The sequence below is a fragment of the Periplaneta americana genome, chromosome 7, assembly GCF_040183065.1.
Source record: "Periplaneta americana isolate PAMFEO1 chromosome 7, P.americana_PAMFEO1_priV1, whole genome shotgun sequence".
Classification (NCBI taxonomy): domain Eukaryota; kingdom Metazoa; phylum Arthropoda; class Insecta; order Blattodea; family Blattidae; genus Periplaneta; species Periplaneta americana.
The window spans coordinates 121,246,570-121,268,558 of NC_091123.1; the positions used below are offsets into that span (position 1 = coordinate 121,246,570).

Consider the following 21,989-nt stretch of genomic DNA (forward strand, 5'->3'; position numbering starts at 1 on the left):
ATTGAGGCATTCCTTGCAATAACAACTTAAAGTCATTTTTTCGTTTCCAGCATTTAATAACATTTCGGCCTCCTGACAAAACATTATTCGCCTCGAAGAAACACAGCGCCCTCTAGAAACGTTTGAATATCTTTCTGCGCCAAGCTCCTATACCAGATATAAAATGATTGATGCTCTATATCTCAAATTCAAGATTTTGTAGTTAAGTTCTTGTTCGACATGAATTTTATTACCTTGAGATGCGAAATAAATATAACAATATTAATCTAAAAACCACACTCAAACTTCTTCCTACGAATGGTTTTGTTAACATTATGTATTAATCGTAGCAATATAAAAGAAATCGAAGTTAAAAATGTTGAACTCAATTAAAGTATTCAGGTGCCACATAGTTTTTGGCGCCATGGCGACCTGGATTTGTCTACCCTTAACGACGACGACGACGATGATAATGATTATGAATATTTTACTCATCCTTAATGTTGAACGAGTTAGTATGTACAATATATGACTACGGGTACTGCAATAAAATAGAAAGGAACATATTGTGAGTTAAGAATTCATCATGTGATAATATGAGGTGTCACTCTTAACAGATTTTTTAATTGCTGTTGTCAACTACTTCATGTTAGAAACTTTCTCCATATGAACTCTAAACTACTACTGTAATTACAAACATCCTGTGCTTGTAGCAAATAACTTTAATTTCATTCAGTACTTGCAGATACTTGTAACTATGTATTGCTTGAGAAGATTGCCTGTCAATGATAGAGCGTCATTAGCCGAAAATTTAGGCCTTAACGTTGGATTGTTTCCCTTGTTAATAGCATGTCAAACAGTTGTAGTAATAATGACATTATTGTTCCAATGTATTATGCCTCAGTCCTAATGAATTACAGTTTCCAATGTACGAGTGAAATAGTAATATGCGTTACAAGAGCGGTATGTTGAAGTTTTCATGTCCGAGGAAAAGTTTGAAAAAGCGAAACGTAGTTGAGCTTTTTCCATTTCCGAGAATTGAAAGAAAACATACCGCTCGTGTATCGTACATTATTTTGTGCGAAGATCGTTTATTACATACCTGAAAGAGGAATTTCTAATTAGTTGAAATGAAATCTCCATCTTGGTTTCTGTTCAATGACGGCAAATTGGAAAAAAAAAAAATCTATCTTCAACATTGTTGCTTTAAAATGTTTTCTGTGTTTACTATATTCCAGCAGGCCGTGATATACGTTTGTCTTTTTTTCCCCCCAGTGTATAAATGCGAACTTAAAACAAACGGTAAGGTTATGTAATGATTTAGAGTTTACTTAATTTTTGCAAATATTTAAAAACAATAATTAACAGTGCAATTTAGGCGAAATTGCAGTGGTAAGTTTCCAATTGATAATTATTACTATATTGAACGTCTCTAAAAATAATATGTTAAAAGCATAAAGCAGTAACATCAATATGCCACTTAAGCGGTAAGAAGAGGGAAATGGTTATATGTGTTAGGTTGGGAATACTGAATGTGGAATTTTAGACGTTCCGCGGATTGGTTTTGTGCGGAAACCAAGCAAATACGCACGATCTCGCACAAACATATTTTTACACATTTGTAAGTTCGTATTTTATTATACAAGTATAAACCAGACATTTATTCCAATTTGTAAATCAAATTACTGAGAGTTACAAAACAAGAAACAACTGGACGTTAGGGTTAGACAAACATCGGTAGTCGACGTTGCTCGCTGGCCTTACCGAGCCGTGTCAAACAAAAGACAATCGAAATGGTGGTAGTCAAATTTTTGACTATATTTTTAAATAATTCACTCTATTAGTCAAGTGCAAGGTTTATGAAGTACAACGGCGAAGTTTTGAATGTACCAAAAGAAAATGCAGATGTAATAAGATCTTAAAGTTTGTTATCACAACGAAATAAAGGGGGAAAAAGGTGTGTTTCAGGGAATATCATTGAAATGAAGGAAAGTAAATTTCCGGTTAATGTTCGCCAAAGCGTTAAGTTACGTATGACCACGTTGCCGTTTTATTTCTCATCTAGAGAAGATACCTCCTCTTTTACGAAGAAAACTTCTAGCGGTCATGAAATTATTCACCGCTTTCATCATATTATTATTTATCAATATTACGAAACAAAAACTATCATAAGGGCCATGGCCTATATGATCATCTTGGCTGTCTGCGCATGGGAGGACTTGTTTAATAAAAACAAACTAACCAAACCTAACCTTCGTATATGCAATACGTGTAACCGGACCAAGAAGGTTAGAAGGGATCTTCTTGATTTGGTCTGGAATGTACACACGAAAATAAATTTAGGTAAGGATCATGCTGCCGCTGCACGAAGTGTTCGCGCATGCGCCACAGCAAAACTGTTCCTGTCGCGGGCCCCTCATCTAAGACACGTAATCTACTCGCAATATTTACGCAAATACAACTTGTCGCTAAGAGTCGTGCTGTCTCTCAATAATGTTCAGAACGGAGGTAGAAAAAGAAACAAATTTCTCCTTCTAATGACGCCACAAACAACGTCATGTCCTTATGTTGGTGACATTGTGTATTAACTTCAATTTGGTCGTAACCGTAACGGTACGGTTCAATGCTACCACAACAAATTCTCCAGTTCAGCGCAAAACAACAAGCAAAACTGCCAGTAAAAATAAAATTAAGCTAGATTTTGTCTGTGATTGTTAAATTTAATACATGGTCTCCTTATTCTCCATAGTGATGTACTGAAGCATTTCTCTATGTTATGTACACATATAAATTTCAGGCAATTTTTACAATGTAATACCACAGTCTAGTATATACAGTCACGAAGCTCAATACGTAGTAAATATGCATCCATAGATAGTTGCTAACCACTAGGATCGCTTATATCGCCTCATTACAGACAATGCGAAATAGTACCGGCAAAGTCTATTGTTCCTAGCATCCTCACAACTCAAGCTTCGTGACTGTATATACTAGACTGTGGTAATACTGTAGTACAGAGGTTCTCAAACTTAATAGAACTGCGGGTCCTCTTTCCATACATCTATATTTTTGCGGACTCCTTCGAAGTCGTCAGTGGAACTAAGGTTAGTTTAGATTTTGGGGTTAATATTAAATGAATATGAGTAATGTTGTATTTTCCAAAATTAAGCCAATATTAACTGCATGTATGAATTAAACAAAACTATATAATATAATACTGTCTTGAAAAAAGTAGGTTATGCCATTGATTACCATGTTACAGCAGAGTTGATATTGAAAATATTAAAGCAAAAGAATAAAATAATGTAGTTTCAATGGATTCTTTGCATAACATTCTTGTACTGAAAAAGAAACCACTTATATTTTTGCAAGTTTCCCCACTTTACTGTTTTCTTATATGTAAAAATTGTTTTTATATTTAGGACCAATGTTAGTTATCTTTATTCTCAAGTATTTTGCCGCTTTTACTTGGTTTATTTTAACAGTTTTTATACAGGAAAGAGCACAAGATACTTGCTCACACAAAGTAAACCGTGGGAAACGGCGTTCAAAGTTTTAAGGTTCTTTCTGAGAGTTCGTTTCGCATGAGCTTTCAGCCAAAAATCGAAAAGCTGACATTTTCCCAAGCACTGTCACACAACTGAATAAGCAGATCATCTTCCCATTTGGTGAGATTGAAACTCCATGTCAATAAAGGGAATTTGAACCCACATATTATTAAGATTAAGAACCTGAAAACAATCTCTGATTTCATCTTCATCCGTACTATGACAAACGTAATGTGTTTAGTCTTACACTATTCAGGCCCTAGTAAATTTCAATAACATACTACGACTGTAGGTAGACTAACAATGGAGCAATTTTGTTGTCTTACACTCTTGGTAACACACAATACTGTTGAGAACAAAAATTTAACGAATTTATAACTTGTACCAACAAAGGTCAATGGGCTTCTGATAATAATTCCACATACAAAAGAAATAGAAAGTCTTCTGAAGAAAGAAAAATCTTTTCTATCTCAAATATGCGCGGATCCCCAGAATTACCTTCAGGTAATTGAGAAAAAAACACGATTTCGCAAGTTTTAAAACCTGAATAATCCAAAAAAAAAAAAGTAAAAATAAGTAATATATGATGCAATTTAAAAAACAGACTTCTTGGCACATTCTTTATAATAATTGAAAAGGACAGTATTTCCTTTTTCACTCCCTACAGCTTTTGGATACAGAATTTCTTCATAAAATTCGAAGTAGGAAAGCTACATGCAGTGTTCCATATATTTTAATCACCTGGTATGTAGGCCTGTATCAATTTATTGAACAGTTACATAGGGCTATACATATTACACATACAGAATTTACCCTTAATCCCATGAGAACATAATATGTTGTTAGGTTTATTATTATTACTATTATTATTATTATTATTATTATTATTATTATTATTATTATTATTATTATTATTATTATTATTGGCTCACCACTGTGGAGTAACAGTTAGCACGTCTGATCATGGAACGAGCGGTCTCTGGTTCAAATCCTGGTTGGGACAAGTTACCTGGTTGAGGTTTTTTCCTGGATTTCCCCTCAACCCATTAAGAGCAAATACTAGATAACTTTCACCGCTGGATCCTGGACTCATTTCGCTAGCATTATCTCCTTCATTACTTCATACGTTACATAACCATAGCAGTTGATAAAGCGTCGTAAAATAACCATTTACAAAAACATCATCATCATATCTCTTTCACGGATTTCAATGGATGGGAGGAACAACCAACTAGCTACAGTCTCACATTTCATCAACAGTAATCTCACTAGACGTTTTGATTTATCTAAAGAAAATCAAAACTCGAGTGGGATTTAATTGACTATTACGCGATTACAAGAAAGTATATAAAGATTAGAGGAAATATAGCACTCTAATACAATAAAATACTGACTCACTAAAATTCTATTTCACTAATGTTAACTTCACCGAAACGTTTGAACGGATCCACCATTTTCAGTTGAATGCTATGCGGTAAAGAAATGACGATCGCAAAGCATGTTTTATAGTACCGTAAAGAATTTGCAGTTTGAAATGTTGGCACACAAAGAAACATATGGTAGAGAGGTGATAAAAACAGAAAAAAGTATATAAAGGTTAGAAGAAATAAAGTACTCTAAAATAATAAAATAGGTATTAATGTACTGATGGCCTTAACTACACCAGAATAAATAAATAAATAAATAAATAAATAAATAAATAAATAAATAAATAAATAAGTAAGTAAATAAATAAATAAATAAATAAATAATAAAATTATATTTCATTAATGTTAGCTTCACCAAAACGTTTGAACGAAGCCGCCATTTTCACTTGACTATGCGGGAAACAAATGACGATCGCAAAACATGTTTTATAGTATAATACCGTAAAGAATTTGCATTTTGAAATGTTGGCAAACAAAGAAACAAGTGTTAGGGAAGTAATAAAAACAAACAATGCTAGAGAAGTAATAAAAATAAACAAATGCTAGGGAAGTGATGAAATTGTAGCGATAAATAGCCATGATTGGTTGAAACACATCCTTTCGTTCCGTTTTATTGGTCGAAAGTAATATGACGTAAGTAATTGTCAATATTAAGCAATTCATAATAATATTTGTTTCATCCAAAAGAATATTTTTCTGTGCGCCTTATATGATCTTTAATAGTATATTAAGATTCATTACGGCAGTTTTTGTAGTTTATACCGGGTGAGTCACCTGCTCCTTATTTATGCGAAGTTATGCAATCCCGTATGTTCAATGTCAATACCGTAAGTACAGTAATGGCCATTCGCTATCTCACGAAGCCAAATGCATGCGTGTGTCGTAGCTCATAGTAAGAACATTATGTGGGAGTTAGTTTGCTAGCTAATTGCATAGCGAGGGAGGGAAGCCACCCAGTCCACTTTCTTCTTCCCTTCACGCGCAAGTTGGTTTCACGACATAAGGAATGTTCTGTACTATGTCTTAAATTTAATGTAAAAGAAAGTAGTGTGCCTGTCATACTGGATCAGGTGACTAAGGCGTAGCTAATAATCTTTCAACTTCCAGTATGGACCTGTTGCTGTGAAAATTCCACGGATTCAGTCGCTGCGTTCCGCAATACAGAGTGGAGCTTGGGTCGCTGTAGGCTAGTGATCGATGGAACGTGTCCGGACAGAGATGTTTCGTTTTTCCTTTACACCAGGTAATAATGTATTATTTCTAGCTCTTTTAATCTGCATTCATGAAAATAATAATCACTAAAATATATCTGTAGTGCTCGGGAAAAGTGACAAGTCAGTTTCCACAAACCTATTTTGATAATTTATTGACAACTTACGGAACATCTGTTCGCTTGGAAAAAATACATAGATATTCCTCCCATTACAATGATTCATACAGAAAAAAATAAAATCGACATAAACCAGTGTAAGTTGTCAATAAATTATCAAAAAAAGGTTTGTGAAAACTGACTTATGTCACTTTTCCCAAGCACTGCAGATATATTATCACATTATTATTATTATTATTATTATTATTATTATTATCATTATTATTATTATTATTATTATTATTATTATTATTAATATTATTATTACTGCTACCTACCATTAAACAACGTGTACTTAAAAAAATTATTAACTGCTAGAATTTTACTTGAAAATGTTTCTATTCTTTATTTTTACATTCCATGGTATCTATATATAACAATATCACAGTCTAGTATATACAGTCGCGAAGCTCAATACGTAGTAAATATGCAAACATTAGATAGTTGCTCACCACTAGGATCGCTAATATCCCTCATTACAGGCAATGCAAAATAGTACCGTCACAGTCTATTATTTCTAGCACCCTCAAAACTCAAGCTTCGTGATTATGTATAGTAGACACTGACAATATGTTGAACTAAAAAAAAAAAGTACAACTGCTTCATTTTCTAAAAAAAAAAAAAAAAAAGTTGTAATAGTTCTTTACGTTGTAAGTTACAACCTTTTAGCTACATACTAATTAAAACCTTTCTGTTCCCGCATTACTATTGATAACTAAAATGTGACTGAAAAATAACAGTTTTGTCAATATTAACTGAACAGACAAACATTCCATCGTGCACATGATCGTTCTAAATGGCAATATTACTTTTACAAAAATTAGTGTAGAACCTATCTGCCCGCTATTGTCGCACTATAATAATGATAATGATAATGGTACAATTATTATGCAATTTCTGTAGAATAAATGAAAGTACCATGAGAAAATTTGTCTAAAAAATATGCCTTATTTCATCATAGAATTGACTTGGACTAGGCGGATATTGGGTACAGAAATAATAAGGCTAATAATAATGAACGATGATTATGAAATAATAATAATAATAATAATAATAATAATAATAATAATAATAATAATGCTCTACGTCCTTAATTCATAGCCTAGGCTTTTAGAGACATGGACAGGCGGAGCTAGCTTCTATAGGACAATTGGCATATGATAAGAGTGTTACGACGTGGATGTACATTAATGTACAATCTGATCCGTTTGGGAAAACACAAAAGAAAATGACTATAAAATTTATAATGGGGGTGCTGTAAAATTCATTCCAATTACAATGTGATACTGAAGCACGGGAGATTTGTATCATTATTGTTACCGCATAAGAAATAAAAAAAAACTTAATCAGCAACGACTGAACAAACAAAATGCAGCTTACTGCACAACAATGAGCGAAATATGTCTTGTGGTTTGCTAAATTTCAAAGTGTAACGCCTGTTCAACGGCGATTTCAACGAGAGCATGGTGTTCGGAGGGCTCCGAGTTACAAGTCGATAATGAACTGAAACGGGCTAGTCCTACAGTTAAGCCTTGATTTTTCTGAATCGACGCATGCGAGTTGCGAGGACTATACGAGAGATAGTGAGTGGTTTCTATAACTGCGAGATGCGAGGTCTGCGTTATACAGGGTGTTTCAAAAATACGGGGCATAATTTCAGGTATGCATTTCCCACATGAAGACAATCGAAATAGTTCATTACGACATGTGTCCGGAAATGCTTTATTTCCGAGTTATGGCCGTCACAACATTGAAATTCGCCGGAACGTTTTTCTTTCCGCAGGTCGTTGCCGCCAAAGGAGACATTAAGAGGGCACTCTGACAGTTCATTCTGAGGCGAAGATTACATTCAGTGTTGTGTAGGCGTTAGACTGTGCGACATGTATTCAAATCAAGAGCTGGCAAAGATACACTTCATGTACGGTAAGGCGGACGGCAATGCTGCGCTGGCTCGTCGTTTGTACCAGGAGAGATACCCACAGCGACAATGTCCAGATCGGAAGACATTTGTACGTCTCCATTACCGTCTGTGCGAGTATGGAAAATTTAACTCTCCTGGTTTGGGAAGGGGACGACCAAGATCTACAACTCCAGAAGTACAGGAGGAGATTCTGAAGGCTGTGAACATGACTCCTTCTATCAGCACACGAAGGGTAGCATTGCAAGTCAATGTTCCTCATACGACTGTCTGGACACTATTGAAAGAGTATCAATTGTATCCTTATCATTTGCAACGTGTACAGGCCCTGTCACCAGCAGATTACCCTGCACGAGTTAGGTTCTGTCAGTGGTTCTTGCAGCAGTGTGGTGTAAATCCGAACTTTCCTGCCTTAGTATTATTTACAGATGAAGCACAGTTCACACGAGATGGCATAACAAATTTCCACAATCAGCATGTATGGGCGTATGAAAACCCACGTGCAACTGTTCCATCTCATCACCAGGTGCGGTTCACCCTCAACATGTGGGCCGGTATCATTGGTGATCGATTAGTTGGACCCCATGTACTTGTAAATAGACTTACGGGGCAGGCGTACACAAACTTCCTGGAAAACACCATGCCTCATGTTTTAGAAGACACTCCACTGATCAGTCGTCAACACATTCACTTCTTGCATGATGGCGCTCCTGCACACTTCAGTCGTACGGCTCGCCGGTACTTGGATCGAAGGTTTCCTGATCGATGGATAGGTAGAGGTGGTCCAATTGCTTGTCCTCCACGCTCACCTGATCTGAACCCTCTCGATTTATACTTGTGGGGTCATTTAAAATCATTGGTTTATTCGTCTCCGGTGCCTGATTTGGAATCCCTTCGGAATCGAATTGTGGCATGTTCTGAGGACATACGCAATACTCCTGGAGTTTGGGATCGTGTTCGCAGGTCAATGAGACATCGATGTGAGGTCTGTATTCAAGCAGGAGGTGGACATTTTGAACATTTTCTGTAATGACAACGACCTGCGGAAAGAAAAACGTTCCGGTGAATTTCAATGTTGTGAAGGCCATAACTCGGAAATGAAGCATTTCCGGACACATGTTGTAATGAACTATTTTGATTGTCTACATGTGGGAAATACATACCTGAAATTATGCCCCGTATTTTTGAAACACCCTGTATAGAAACCACTCACTATCTCTCGTATAGGCCTCGCACCTCGCAACTCACATGCGTAGATTCAGAAAAACCAAGGTTTTAATATTTGGTGCGCGGTAAGTTGCTGTAATCTAGGTTATATGAGCCGTTTATCTTCGCTGAGGAAACAGTTCGATCAGGGCCATACCTGGACATGTTGAAAACCTTTTCGAACCACAAGTGCAACAGGAAAATAACATGGGTATCGTGTTCTAACAGGATGGTGCACCACCACATTGAGCAACAGACTTCCGTGATTATTATCGCCGCGGCCTCATGCTTAACATGCCGGCATCATACAATAACGTGCGGTGTGCTTTTAAAACCTAATTTTGCAGACCGATTGTTGCTCTGTAGGTTTCACTTTAAGAGTCACGTTGTCATGTCTACTTTCTCGATAAGAATAAGCACTAGTTTGTTATATTGTTAAATGGCTATTATTATTATTATTATTATTATTATTATTATTATTATTATTATTATTATTATTATTATTATTATTTCATATACGAGTATGTTAACATTCTTAACTCTTTAATATCATTTTAATCACATACCTTAATGTTCGTCCTCAGCACAAGACATCGCAACCTCGATTTTAGTCCAAGTAGATGTCATTTTATAATGGAAGCAGCTTATTGGTTGCAATATTGAAATTGAGGCAAGTGATTGGAGGGGCGACATAAGAAGTTGAAAACAATAATACAATTAAATTTCAAAGACCTGCCGAATGTTACTCACGAGGCCGCTTAAAGACCTGCCGAATGTTAACCATGAGACTGCGGCGATTATACATATCTGGATGACACATTTGGTGTAACAACAAGTAGTGTGGTCGAGGAGGGTCAATTATGTGGCCTCCAAATTCCCCGTTTTCTTTCTCTAGGATTTCGTGAAGAATGATGTGTATAGTGTATGATCTCAGAGCAAAGATTTTCTCAGCTTTTGAAAAAGTTACCCCTGAGATGTTAGACCACGCATGGGAGAAATTAGCCTCAAGATATGAAATGTGTCGTTTTCGCGTTGAGGTCTAATTTGGAGAAAACTTCCATTATTCTAGAAGGCATGCACAAATTATTTAATAATAAATAGCAAAAGTTCTCATTTTATCACGTTTTTATTTTATGTCTTCCCAAATGAATCGCCCTGTACATTCGACACGTAACAAATTATCTTTGTCTTCCTCTCTCTCCCGGTAGCATTTTGGCAACAGCGCTGTAATGTTAGACGAGTATTGACTCAACTCATATGTCTTCTAAAAAAGTATGAACTATAACTACGTGGCTGATGGCGTCATGTCTTAGACAAGTCATGTCAATTGATGTCCATAGGAACAAACGCGCGCTTTAGAGCTCAGGAGAGCCTGAGCGCTTTACAGCGGAAAGGAAAGAGATAGACGAAAGAAGTATTATATGGCGCTTGGTCAAGCTATATTCTGGGATGGCCAGCACTGATTTAATAGATAAAGGCAAGAGAACTTATTAAAACTGTATCCATGGTAATTGTTAGGTTTGTCTGAGAAGTATAAGTGCATTATAAGAATGTAAGTTTTACTTTTAATGCTCATTTTTCACGAGTGATTTTTTTATTCAAAAGCAATATTTTCTCAACTTTTTTTTTATAGAAAAGTGAAACTTTCAAATGTAGCTCTATTTATTTAGTAGCGTTACAGAATGTTTTCGTAAATCTAATATACCGTAAATACGTATTACTGAAGATAGTGTATTGAAAATTTTGAAAATATTCGCATTGAAATTGTTTGTAAGGAAATGAATTAACAAAGCAACTACTGCTACATAATAAGCAAAAGATACGTGCCCATGTGTTGTAAAAATGTCAGCACTACAGTTTCAGCACATTTCGAGAAAATAATTTAATATTCTGATGATAGGAAGTTGCTCACTAATATCACCTTAAAAGCATAATGCAATAAGAGTTTTGTTATGGAATATTAGATAAACTTAAAATATATACAGCACCAGGTAACTTTGCTTTGTACTGTCATATTGTTTTGATTAGTTTATTGATTACTTTTATAAGGCTAAAGGTACCATCAATATCAATTCCAACTTATCATGTCATACGCAATCTCTTTTTTTTGGGGGGGGGGGATATCACTTTCTTTATGAATGATTTGTTTCATCCATTTAGTACAGTATAGTTGTACCACTATGGAATTTATGTGTATATTCCTTCTTAACTCTTTATTATATTATTAACATTTAAAACACAACTGCAATATGAAGAAATTGTTATTAGTACTTTTGTTTTACAGACAATATAGATAATATGAAACAGAAAGAAGCCATATAAAAATAAAAATATCAAATTTCACGTTCCGTTTAAAGTTTGTGCACCACTGTTTCCTTAATCCAACAGGCTGCTTATTCATATACACAACCCTCCCTCTTACCATACTTAGCGCTTGATGCCCGCGCACGACGTCAAGGTCAGAAAAATGTGCTTGCTTTGACATCACTGTCTTAGACTAACAATACGGAATATTCTGTAGTTTAAGTTCTCATGGGAGCAGAAATTTTCTCATAAAATTCCGAGGAGTGAATGGGATCGCTGAATTGTTAAAAAAATTAGAGAGCTAAAATGAGTAGTGAAATCTGGTTTCGTGAGCCAGCTATTAGGGCAGGAGGGGTCATCATTTTGACCACACGTTACCCCGTACTCGTTGGATGATCGTTTACCTCTGCTGAAGTATGTGGTCATGAGACCAGCATTCGGTTTGTCGACCTTGGCCCGCTATGGATTGTCGTGTCCCGGATTGTATGAATATTAAAAAGAAACATTTCTAGTACAAGGTTATCAAGGGCGAAGAATTTTTCCTACGCAAAATGCGTGTTTTAATGTTGTGAATAAAGAGGAAATGCCAAATTAGCCTTGTACGTGACCTCGTTAACGAAATTAGAGTTTATGAATGTCGTCATGCAATTCCATTGCTCCGACAAAGAGAAATGCGTGAAAGATGTAGAAAAAATACATTATGAACACTAGTGCCGGTCATCCATTATTCAATAAATTGTGCGGAAGTAAAATTCATTTCACGTTAATTATAAAATTGATTATCCTCAAAATCATTTTTCTATTGATTTGAATTTTGCATAATTGATTCTAATTTTTCCCTTCGAGTTCTCATAAAAATATCAATATAATTATAGGATTAATTAATTAATTCATTCATTCATTTATAGTGTTTTATCCCAGGGTAGGTCTTTCACAGCAAACCCAGCATTCTCCTGTCTTTCCTATTTTCTGTCTTCCTCTTAGTCTGGGAATATGATCCATATACAGTATTTTAATGTCGTCTATTGCTTGGTATCCTTTTTCTGCCCCGAATTCATCTCCCGTTCACCATTCCTTCCAGTGCATCCTTCAAATAATATAAATTTAATATTATCAGTAATTTTCATATGCTAAAACTCATAAGGGAATTTTCCAAAATCATCAGGTTGGAACCAGCTTTCAAAATTCTTGTGTGCGGAGGTAAGCTTAGATTAAAGAAATTCGCTGCCACATGAACTGAGAACGCAAAAATCACAGCTTTCGAAAGTATTACAACATCTTTAATATATTAACCTTTATATCAGCCTGGTGGAGCATATATGTTTCACAAGGCTATCAGTGAGTCTTCATGTCTTATCAGTTATCAGCAAAATCAGCACACCAAATACGAGTAGAAACATTGTCTTCGATCTTATTTATCATGTTATATTACTATTAGCATACAGGTTCAGGTGATTATTCTTCGAAATATTTCAAGAAAAAAATATATTATTTTGCTCATTTTTACTTCCTTTTCGAGATAAACGTTTACATGAAATATTTTGTAGCGTGTTTAGGAAAAGACATTGATTTATTTGATTATCAATGTGCTCAATCAATTCAAAAGAGCAGTCATTATAATAATAAGTGATTAAAACAGTTTTAGTTTCGTTCTTTAAATGCGCAGAAATTTGATCTGAACAAATTTAAATTTCGTTCTGAAAAGAAATTTTAAAATGTTACATTTCTTGAATTAAATTTCTGCATTTTTAAAGAACGAAACTACAAATTCTTTCATCATAATACACTGCTCTCTTAAATTGACTGAGAAAATTGGGGAATTAAATCAATGGCTTTCCCAAAACACAATATGAAATGTTTCATATAGGTACAATCATTTTTATCTAGGAAAGGAAGCAATAACTAGTAAAATTGTATTAAACTTTTTTGTTTGAAATATCTCAAAGAATAACCCCCCCTGAACCAATAACACACTTTTAACTCGGATAGCCAAAACGCATTGGAAACCTTGTCCTGCGGTCTCAAAATTGTTTACTGATCTGAGTTTAGGTCACTTGCTGGCCCATGTACTTGAACAGAGTATGGATGAAGTTTTATTAAACCTCATTTTGATTATGCTGGCCGAAAGTGTATATAATAAATATTTCTAGAAAGTTATATATATATATATATATATATATATATATATATATATATATATATATATATATATATATATATAAAGGACGAGGAAGCTAAGCAAAATTATCAGGTCGAAATTTCGAATAGGTTTGCCACTTTAGAAAGTTCCGACGAAGTTGAGAAAGAATTAGATGTTAATAGCGTGTGGGAAAATATCAGAGATAGTATCAAAATTGCAGCTGAGCAGAGCATAGGTTATTATGAAACTAAGAAAAAGAAACCGTGGTTTGATGAAGATTGTTGCATGGTAGTAGAAAGAAGGAAACAGGCAAAATTGAAATTCTTACAGGATCCAGGTGAGGAGAATAGAGATAATTATTTCAATGAAAGACGGGAAGCAAGTCGTACACTTAGGATTAAAAAGAGAGGTTACTTGAAGGAAAAACTGAATGAGGTAGAAACAAATAGTAAGAATAAAAACATTCGAGATTTATATAAGGGTATAAAGGAATTTAAGAACGGATATCAGTCAAGGGTAAACGTGATCAAGGATGAGAATGGTGACTTGCTTGCAGACTCTTCATCAATCCTAAACAGATGGAAAAACTATTTTGCGCAACTACTAAATGTACATAGGCCAAATAGAAATGATCGGGACGATATTGAAATACAAACTGCTGAGCCATTTATACCCGAACCCACGATTTCAGAAGTCGAAATTGCGATAGAAAATCTGAAAAAGTACAAGTCTCCAGGTATCGATCAAATTCCAGCAGAATTAATACAAGAGGGTGGAAGTGCATTATATAGCGAAATTTATAAACTTGTACTTGCTATTTGGGAAAAGGAAATTGTACCAGAACAATGGAAGGAGTCCATAATTGTACCTATTTTTAAAAAGGGGGACAAAACCAACTGTGGTAACTTTCGAGGAATATCACTTTTGTTGACGTCGTACAAAATTTTGTCCAATATTCTTTTGAGGAGATTAACTCCGTACGTAGATGAAATTATTGGGGATCATCAGTGCGGTTTTCGGCGTAATAGATCGACTATTGATCAGATTTTTTGTATTCGGCAGATAATGGAGAAAAAATGGGAGTATAAGGGTACAGTACATCAGTTATTCATAGATTTCAAAAAGGCATATGACTCGGTTAAGAGGGAAGTATTATATGATATTCTTATTGAATTTGGTATTCCCAAGAAACTAGTTCGATTAATTAAAATGTGTGTCAGTGAAACGTACAGCAGAGTCCGTATAGGTCAGTTTCTATCTGATCCTTTTCCAATTCACTGCGGGCTAAAGCAGGGAGATGCACTATCACCTTTACTTTTTAACTTCGCTTTAGAATATGCCATTAGGAAAGTTCAGGATAACAGGCAGGGTTTGGAATTGAACGGGCTACATCAGCTTCTTGTCTATGCAGATGACGTGAATATGTTAGGAGAAAATACACAAACGGTTAGGGAAAACACGGAAATTTTACTTGAAGCAAGTAAAGCGATCGGTTTGGAAGTAAATCCCGAAAAGACAAAGTATATGATTATGTCTCGTGACGGGAATATTGTACGAAATGGAAATATAAATATTGGAGATTTATCTTTCGAAGAGGTGGAAAAATTCAAATATCTTGGAGCAACAGTAACAAATGTAAATGACACTCGGGAGGAAATTAAACGCAGAATAAATATGGGAAATGCGTGTTATTATTCGGTTGAGAAGCTCTTATCATCCAGTCTGCTGTCCAAAAATCTGAAAGTTAGAATTTATAAAACAGTTATATTACCGGTTCTTCTATATGGCTGTGAAACTTGGACTCTCACTCTGAGAGAGGAACATAGGTTAAGGGTGTTTGAGAATAAGGTGCTTAGGAAAATATTTGGGGCTAAGCGGGATGAAGTTACAGGAGAATGGAGAAAGTTACACAACACAGAACTGCACGCATTGTATTCTTCACCTGACATAATTAGGAACTTGAAATCCAGACGTTTGAGATGGGCAGGGCATGTAGCACGTATGGGCGAATCCAGAAATGCATATAGAGTGTTAGTTGGGAGACCGGAGGGGAAAAGACCTTTAGGGAGGCCGAGACGTAGATGGGAGGATAATATTAAAATGGATTTGAGGGAGGTGGGGTATGATGATAGAGACTGGCTTAATCTTGCACAGGATAGGGACCGATGGCGGGCTTATGTGAGGGCGGCAATGAACCTTCGGGTTCCTTAAAAGCCATTTGTAAGTAAGTATATATATATATGTATATGTTTTTAATGCGGGCATCTTTTATCAGGACACTAGGTATTTCGTTGAAAGGCACGTTCCGAATGTTATATTTAAGACAAATTTGATTAAATTATTTTCTTGAAATTTATTGTTAGTTTAATAACTGGTCAGATATTTCATTCTTAATATCTGAAGTAAAGAAATTAATGTAACAAGCTCCTTCTAACAAAACTGCCCTCCACTTCCAAGATTTGTAAGGGCTGTGGAAGCTACAGCGACACCACTGTGCAAAATACACACTTTATTTTACATGCATATTTCAGGTCAAATCCAACGGATTCGCAGCAAATTGATACAGGGGAAGGAATCTTGAATATTACAAATTCCAATTTCAACTCTTCGCATCCGACTAAGTTCGTCATTCATGGCTACAACGCAGATATGAACTTGGACGTTCTTGTGGATATTCGTGAAGGTGAGCAAATTTTTTTATCATCATCATCATCATCATCATCACTATCATCATCATCATTATCGTGATCATCTTCATTCACGGATTAAGTCATTAGACCTGTTTCGACTTCAATCCATCGCTTCCTAGATCTGCTACATCTCGCCTTTCTCTTCGTTTGTATTGCATTATTTCCTTAGGTTATATTTCTTCATTAATTCCGTCTATGTGATCTTTCCAATTTTTACTATATGTTACATTTTGTTTATTTGTCTTGTCTAATTTATATGTTTTCAATTCTGCCTTTCCTTGTACAGTCATTAACAGAACATACAAATTTCATTTCTGCTGCTGTTATCTTATTTCAATCGTGTTTTTTGTATCCAGGATTCAGAACCCCACAGTAAAGTTAGTAATGCTAATGTTTTATAGAATTTTAATTGTTCCTGTTTTGTTGTTTGTTATTTGAATGCTTGCCTAGAATAACTTTGTAAGTCAGTTTTTACAGTTTGTCAGGAAATTAAAAATATGTTTATTCCATACCAACATTGATAAATATTACAAAATATGACAGTGTGAGGTCTGTATTAATACTTCAGTAAGTATTCACACCATTTATATATATGTATTGTCTTCATCTTCCAAATAACACAACTTTTTGAACATTTACAGTAGAAAAACGTTATATGTTAACTCAGAAGAACAACGTTGTAAAGCAAAGAAACTTAAATACTGTCCCTATTTCCTGGTAGATTCTTTAGGGTTGTTACATTTGAGTACATATAATAATAATAATAATAATAATAATAATAATAATAATGATAAATTTATATCATAAGAACTTGAAACAAATTACACAACTTAGATCATATGTTGAGGCATACAATATCAACATTACACACACAAGAATCCTTTTTTTTTTTTTTCTTTATTCTGTTATTAGGCCATGATAGAATTCAGAGTAACCGTGACCTTATTACCTTAACTATTCTCCTTTAGCACTCTATAGACCTAAATTGATTCACAACATTTTTCCACTCATCAGTTCAGGTCGTTTCACAGCTGGTTTAATGTCACCTTTCTTCGAAGTACATTCTTTCCCCTGATCCTTTAGTGTCTTACGTACATTGTCCTTCCATTGCATGATATTAATCTTCGTTTTCTCTTTCTATTTACGTTTTTTATGAGACCATGTGTCACGCTACAAGTATGATTGTGCGCCATTTTATTTGCGTTACAACGTTATTCAGCTCAGCAACACAATCAAAATACTACAGCCCTCGAAGTAGTGTGAATAACAGCAAGACGATGACAGCACATGCAAGATTGCGATACAACATTTTTCAGCCGAAAACTCAGTTTGGCCAAAAACGGACTTACAACGTTATTCTAGGCAGCCATTCATTTAGTGATTGTTTTATCGTTTCACATATTCTTTGAAATTCTGCTATCTATTATTCATTAAATCTGTCATAATCAAATGAGATGCCACAACACAAGATAATTAGGCCTAATAAATGACTTAGTACAGAAATGCGGTCCTTAGGACTTCAATAATAATCCATAATAAAAAGAGATTGGCACAATAAGCTTCAGGCTGTGGTGCAAGCCATCGGGCTCTGCTCAGGAATGAAAATATATTAACATTAATGGACATCTTCCCATTACATGACTAATAAAAGTCTTCACTACTACACCACCTTTTCGTACATAAGTACCCAAATTATCACGTCCCTATCGAATTTTGTTTTTCACGCTATGAAACTTCTGCTAGGGCTAATAAACTCAGTGTAATTGTACCAATATTTGCAACAACAAACTTGTTTTGTATTTCTTTGTGTGTACCAGAAATGTTATAGATATAGTGTATCAAAAGTTTCATTTCACTGAATGATATTGCAGCTTATCTGAAGGAGGGGGAGTACAACGTGATCGCCGTGGACTGGTCGCGTCTGGGCCCCGGTCCCTGTTACCCCACAGCCGTGTACAACGCCAGGTTTGTGGGCAAATGCATTGCACAACACATCCAGACCCTGCGCCTCTTGAACGCCTCCGACATCCACTTGGTGGGCTTCAGTCTCGGAGCCCACGTTGCGTCATTCGCTGCAAACAATCTGCGACCATACAAACTTCCAAGGATCACAGGTAAAATAAGTCAACGAATCTCTCAGAATTCCTTGTTTTCTTACACGTTTGCCACATAGCTTACAAAATTCCAATATTCAAGAGCTATATCAAATCCAGAAAAGAATATTTCAGGCTGAGAGGTCATGGTCTACTGGTGGTGTAAACCTTATTTCAGTTTGGTTGATACGCCTTTCCTCTCTACTCACAGTCTCTACCAACAGTGAAGGGGAAGATGCTACTGTACATCTCACAAACGTTAGACTAATTGACTTTTAACATAGTAATAAATCTTATTATTGAAAAATTTTTCGACAGTCTATACAAACGTTTGTACAGTAAAATCCCTTGTATCCGGCATCCAGATAACCGGCAATACCAAAACAACGGCACTTTTGGCTAGGCAAAAAAAAAAAAAGCACATTCGTGTGAAAGGGAAGAGTCGGACAAAGATGCGAGTGGTTTTCGTGGATCGCACATGCCGCACATTGTTTACTCTTTACATTGTTCACGCGTGAAAACATAGACGGAAAACCCCGTTATGTCCTTGGAGTAGATCGGATAGCATCGGTAAACTGTCACTTGGGCCTTGCAAACAATGTGTAGAGACGATATCTTTAAATTTACCACTTGAACTCGCCCGTTCGAAGGGGTGTTGGAGGAGTCTAAATGGGAAAGTGTGAAATTCCCTGTTCCTACAGCGCGTAAAAGTTTAATTCGAGTGATAAATATAAATAATATAAATAAGAAGACATTAGGGATATGTTAAAGAGGTTCACATCTTCTTCATAGTTGTGACAATTACTACCCTGCTCTTCACGTCACATGGCCGGTATTTAAAATTGTCATAAGGTTACAAAAATGTTTAGAATTTTTTATGCTATTATGTATTACAATAATTATGAACTGATCAATGTACATTACCATATTCAGTACTAAAAATAAACACTATACGTATTTCAAAGCTTCAGTTTTAAATATCTATATGAAAATTACTAAATTTCAACATGGAAAAAAATGTTTGTGCAGTAGGCTACAATATGTCTTTATGTAACCTGTAAATGTATTTTTCAATTATCCGGCAAAATCAGTTATTTGGCACTGACTTTGTCCCACAGTTGACGGATACGTGGAATTCTACAGTATTTCATTTTGAATGCTGTTTATATCAATTGGCACATTAAAAAGCTACTGAGAGCAGAAGATATGATTTCTCCACCTTAGTTGCTATTCTACAGTGTACACAATGGGACAATCTGCACTGTGTCACTTCCCCATGATGTCATAATACAAATTAACATTCCTTAATTTAATTAATTATTGGTTGAAAATATTGTAATAACGGCGCTAAAATATACTCAAACATGTGACTGCAATCGTCTGTGTGGCTGTATTTTATATTCACTTACGAACTCTATTTAATATTATATTTTCTAATCTGTAAAGCTTGGGGGATATAGGTATAAGGGGTAACAGCTACCGCTCTGTAGCTGACGGACTCATGGCAAGTAGAAGGGGGATGAGGTGCCTTCGTATCCTCTCAACTTTTATGACTACGCCGATCGAATTCAAGTCAAATATTCAGAACACATCCTTATTTAAATTCATTTTGAAATAAATGTAATAAAGGTAACTGCTTAGAAACAGCATCACATTTCTGTAATAAAAAGTTTTGTGAAACATTTTATACGCTCTTTTTCCAATAACATTATTCGTAATTAATATGCTTAACAAACTTGTAAACCTTTACAAAACTGGTTTATTGAACACAATTATATTTTTACAACAGTTATACCACAGTTTCTTAAATCATATCTTCCCTTTGCATTTATTGCACTTCAATAATTCCACACTCTAATGGAAATAGAGAATACATAACATGTATAAACTCAAATATGTTTATTTTTTTACTTTTCTTTCTTCTTTTCTTTGTTATCATGCGTCATCAGATGTGTCTTCTGCTGCTGTTGATGCTGTTGTCGTTTGTTCAAACACTGTATCATACCATACTTTTCCTTCTTCATTCAAGAATGGATAGAGACTTCTTACGTCCTTTTCCTTCGAGGAGTTGATAGGTACTGGTTTCATTTATGGTGGATTGAAATTCTACATCTGTAACAATTCCACTGGGGTCTTCCAGACGTTAAAGTGAATGAAAGATGTTGAGTACAAGGCTGACGCTGAAACTACGCCAGATGGACTATACAGAAGTTGTTGGTATTTAGGCATCAGGAAGATCATTCCTTTACAGACAAGAAGCAAGAAAGGAATCTTGTTGAATAATCCCAAAATAATCGAAAAATGGTAGATTGTTGATCATTTTCAGACATGTTGTGATGACAAGTTTTAACACAACACTTCCTTATCGAAACAAATGATTTTCCTGCTTTTTGAGTTCCTTTAGAAGTAGTGTATGATTCACCACTGTTTCTATTAGTTTCCCGTTCTTCTGTTTTCCACTTGGTTTTGTCCACAGCTTTTTTTTATCTCCTTTGTTTTCAGACATGGTTTACATGTAGCACAAACAGACGCACTGGTGAACAACCTGCTTGGACTGACTCACTAAACAAACTGAGGTTCACAGTTACACTGACGCACGCGCAGCACTAAAACAAAGACGTCTTCTGTCGCGTGTAATGAACCTAGAGATACAAACCTTTACTACAATGTACTGCAGATAATTTACTTATAAATTCAGCAATAATCGAAGAAGGGGCGTACAGCGGTAAACGCCCTTATTCGGGCCATGCCAATTCATTGCAGTTCAGTTTAATTGATGGTAATGCAATACACAATTACAACAGAGAATATTCATTTGTGGATATATTGCAAAGAAATCGTACAAAAACCGCAGTGCTATATTTTTACGAAATATCCTGGCGTTCAACAAACCTCTAATTCAACTATTCAGAATTTAGTGAAAAAAAAAAGTCAGAGAAACCGGCGTTTCAACAGAAAAACAAAGGCACATAAATTGCGTTCTAACTGAAGAAAACTCGATTATATATCTTACGCTATAGTTTAGAGCAGTGGTTTTCAAACTTTTTGAAAGCGCGAGCCACTTCTGGGCGAGACTTCTGTATGCGATCCCCGCCTCTACCAAACTGTTAGGGTACTTTATCCTATTCGAAAAATACAAATATCTGTAAAATAAAAAAAAAAACGACCAAAATAGAAAAATATAGTCAAAAATGACGTCACATATTACATGAAGACCATGTCTAGTAGCCTACTTTGATGGTATAATTATTCGAACACTTCAACACTTAGAATAGTAATTTGTAAGGCCAAGATATTAACATAATAACAGCCAGG

The 21,989-nt window shown here is 35.2% G+C and overlaps 1 protein-coding gene across 1 annotated transcript in view; it reads left to right on the forward strand.

The window, feature by feature from the left end:
- The window catches only part of LOC138702789 (uncharacterized), a 110,059-nt gene that overhangs the window by 19,188 nt on the left and 68,882 nt on the right, over nucleotides 1-21,989 (forward strand). The window contains exons 3-5 of the mRNA XM_069830087.1: nucleotides 6,062-6,197; nucleotides 16,423-16,574; nucleotides 18,453-18,695. Of these exons, the coding sequence (XP_069686188.1) occupies nucleotides 6,062-6,197; nucleotides 16,423-16,574; nucleotides 18,453-18,695 (531 nt within the window). The remainder of the gene's footprint in view (nucleotides 1-6,061; nucleotides 6,198-16,422; nucleotides 16,575-18,452; nucleotides 18,696-21,989) is intronic.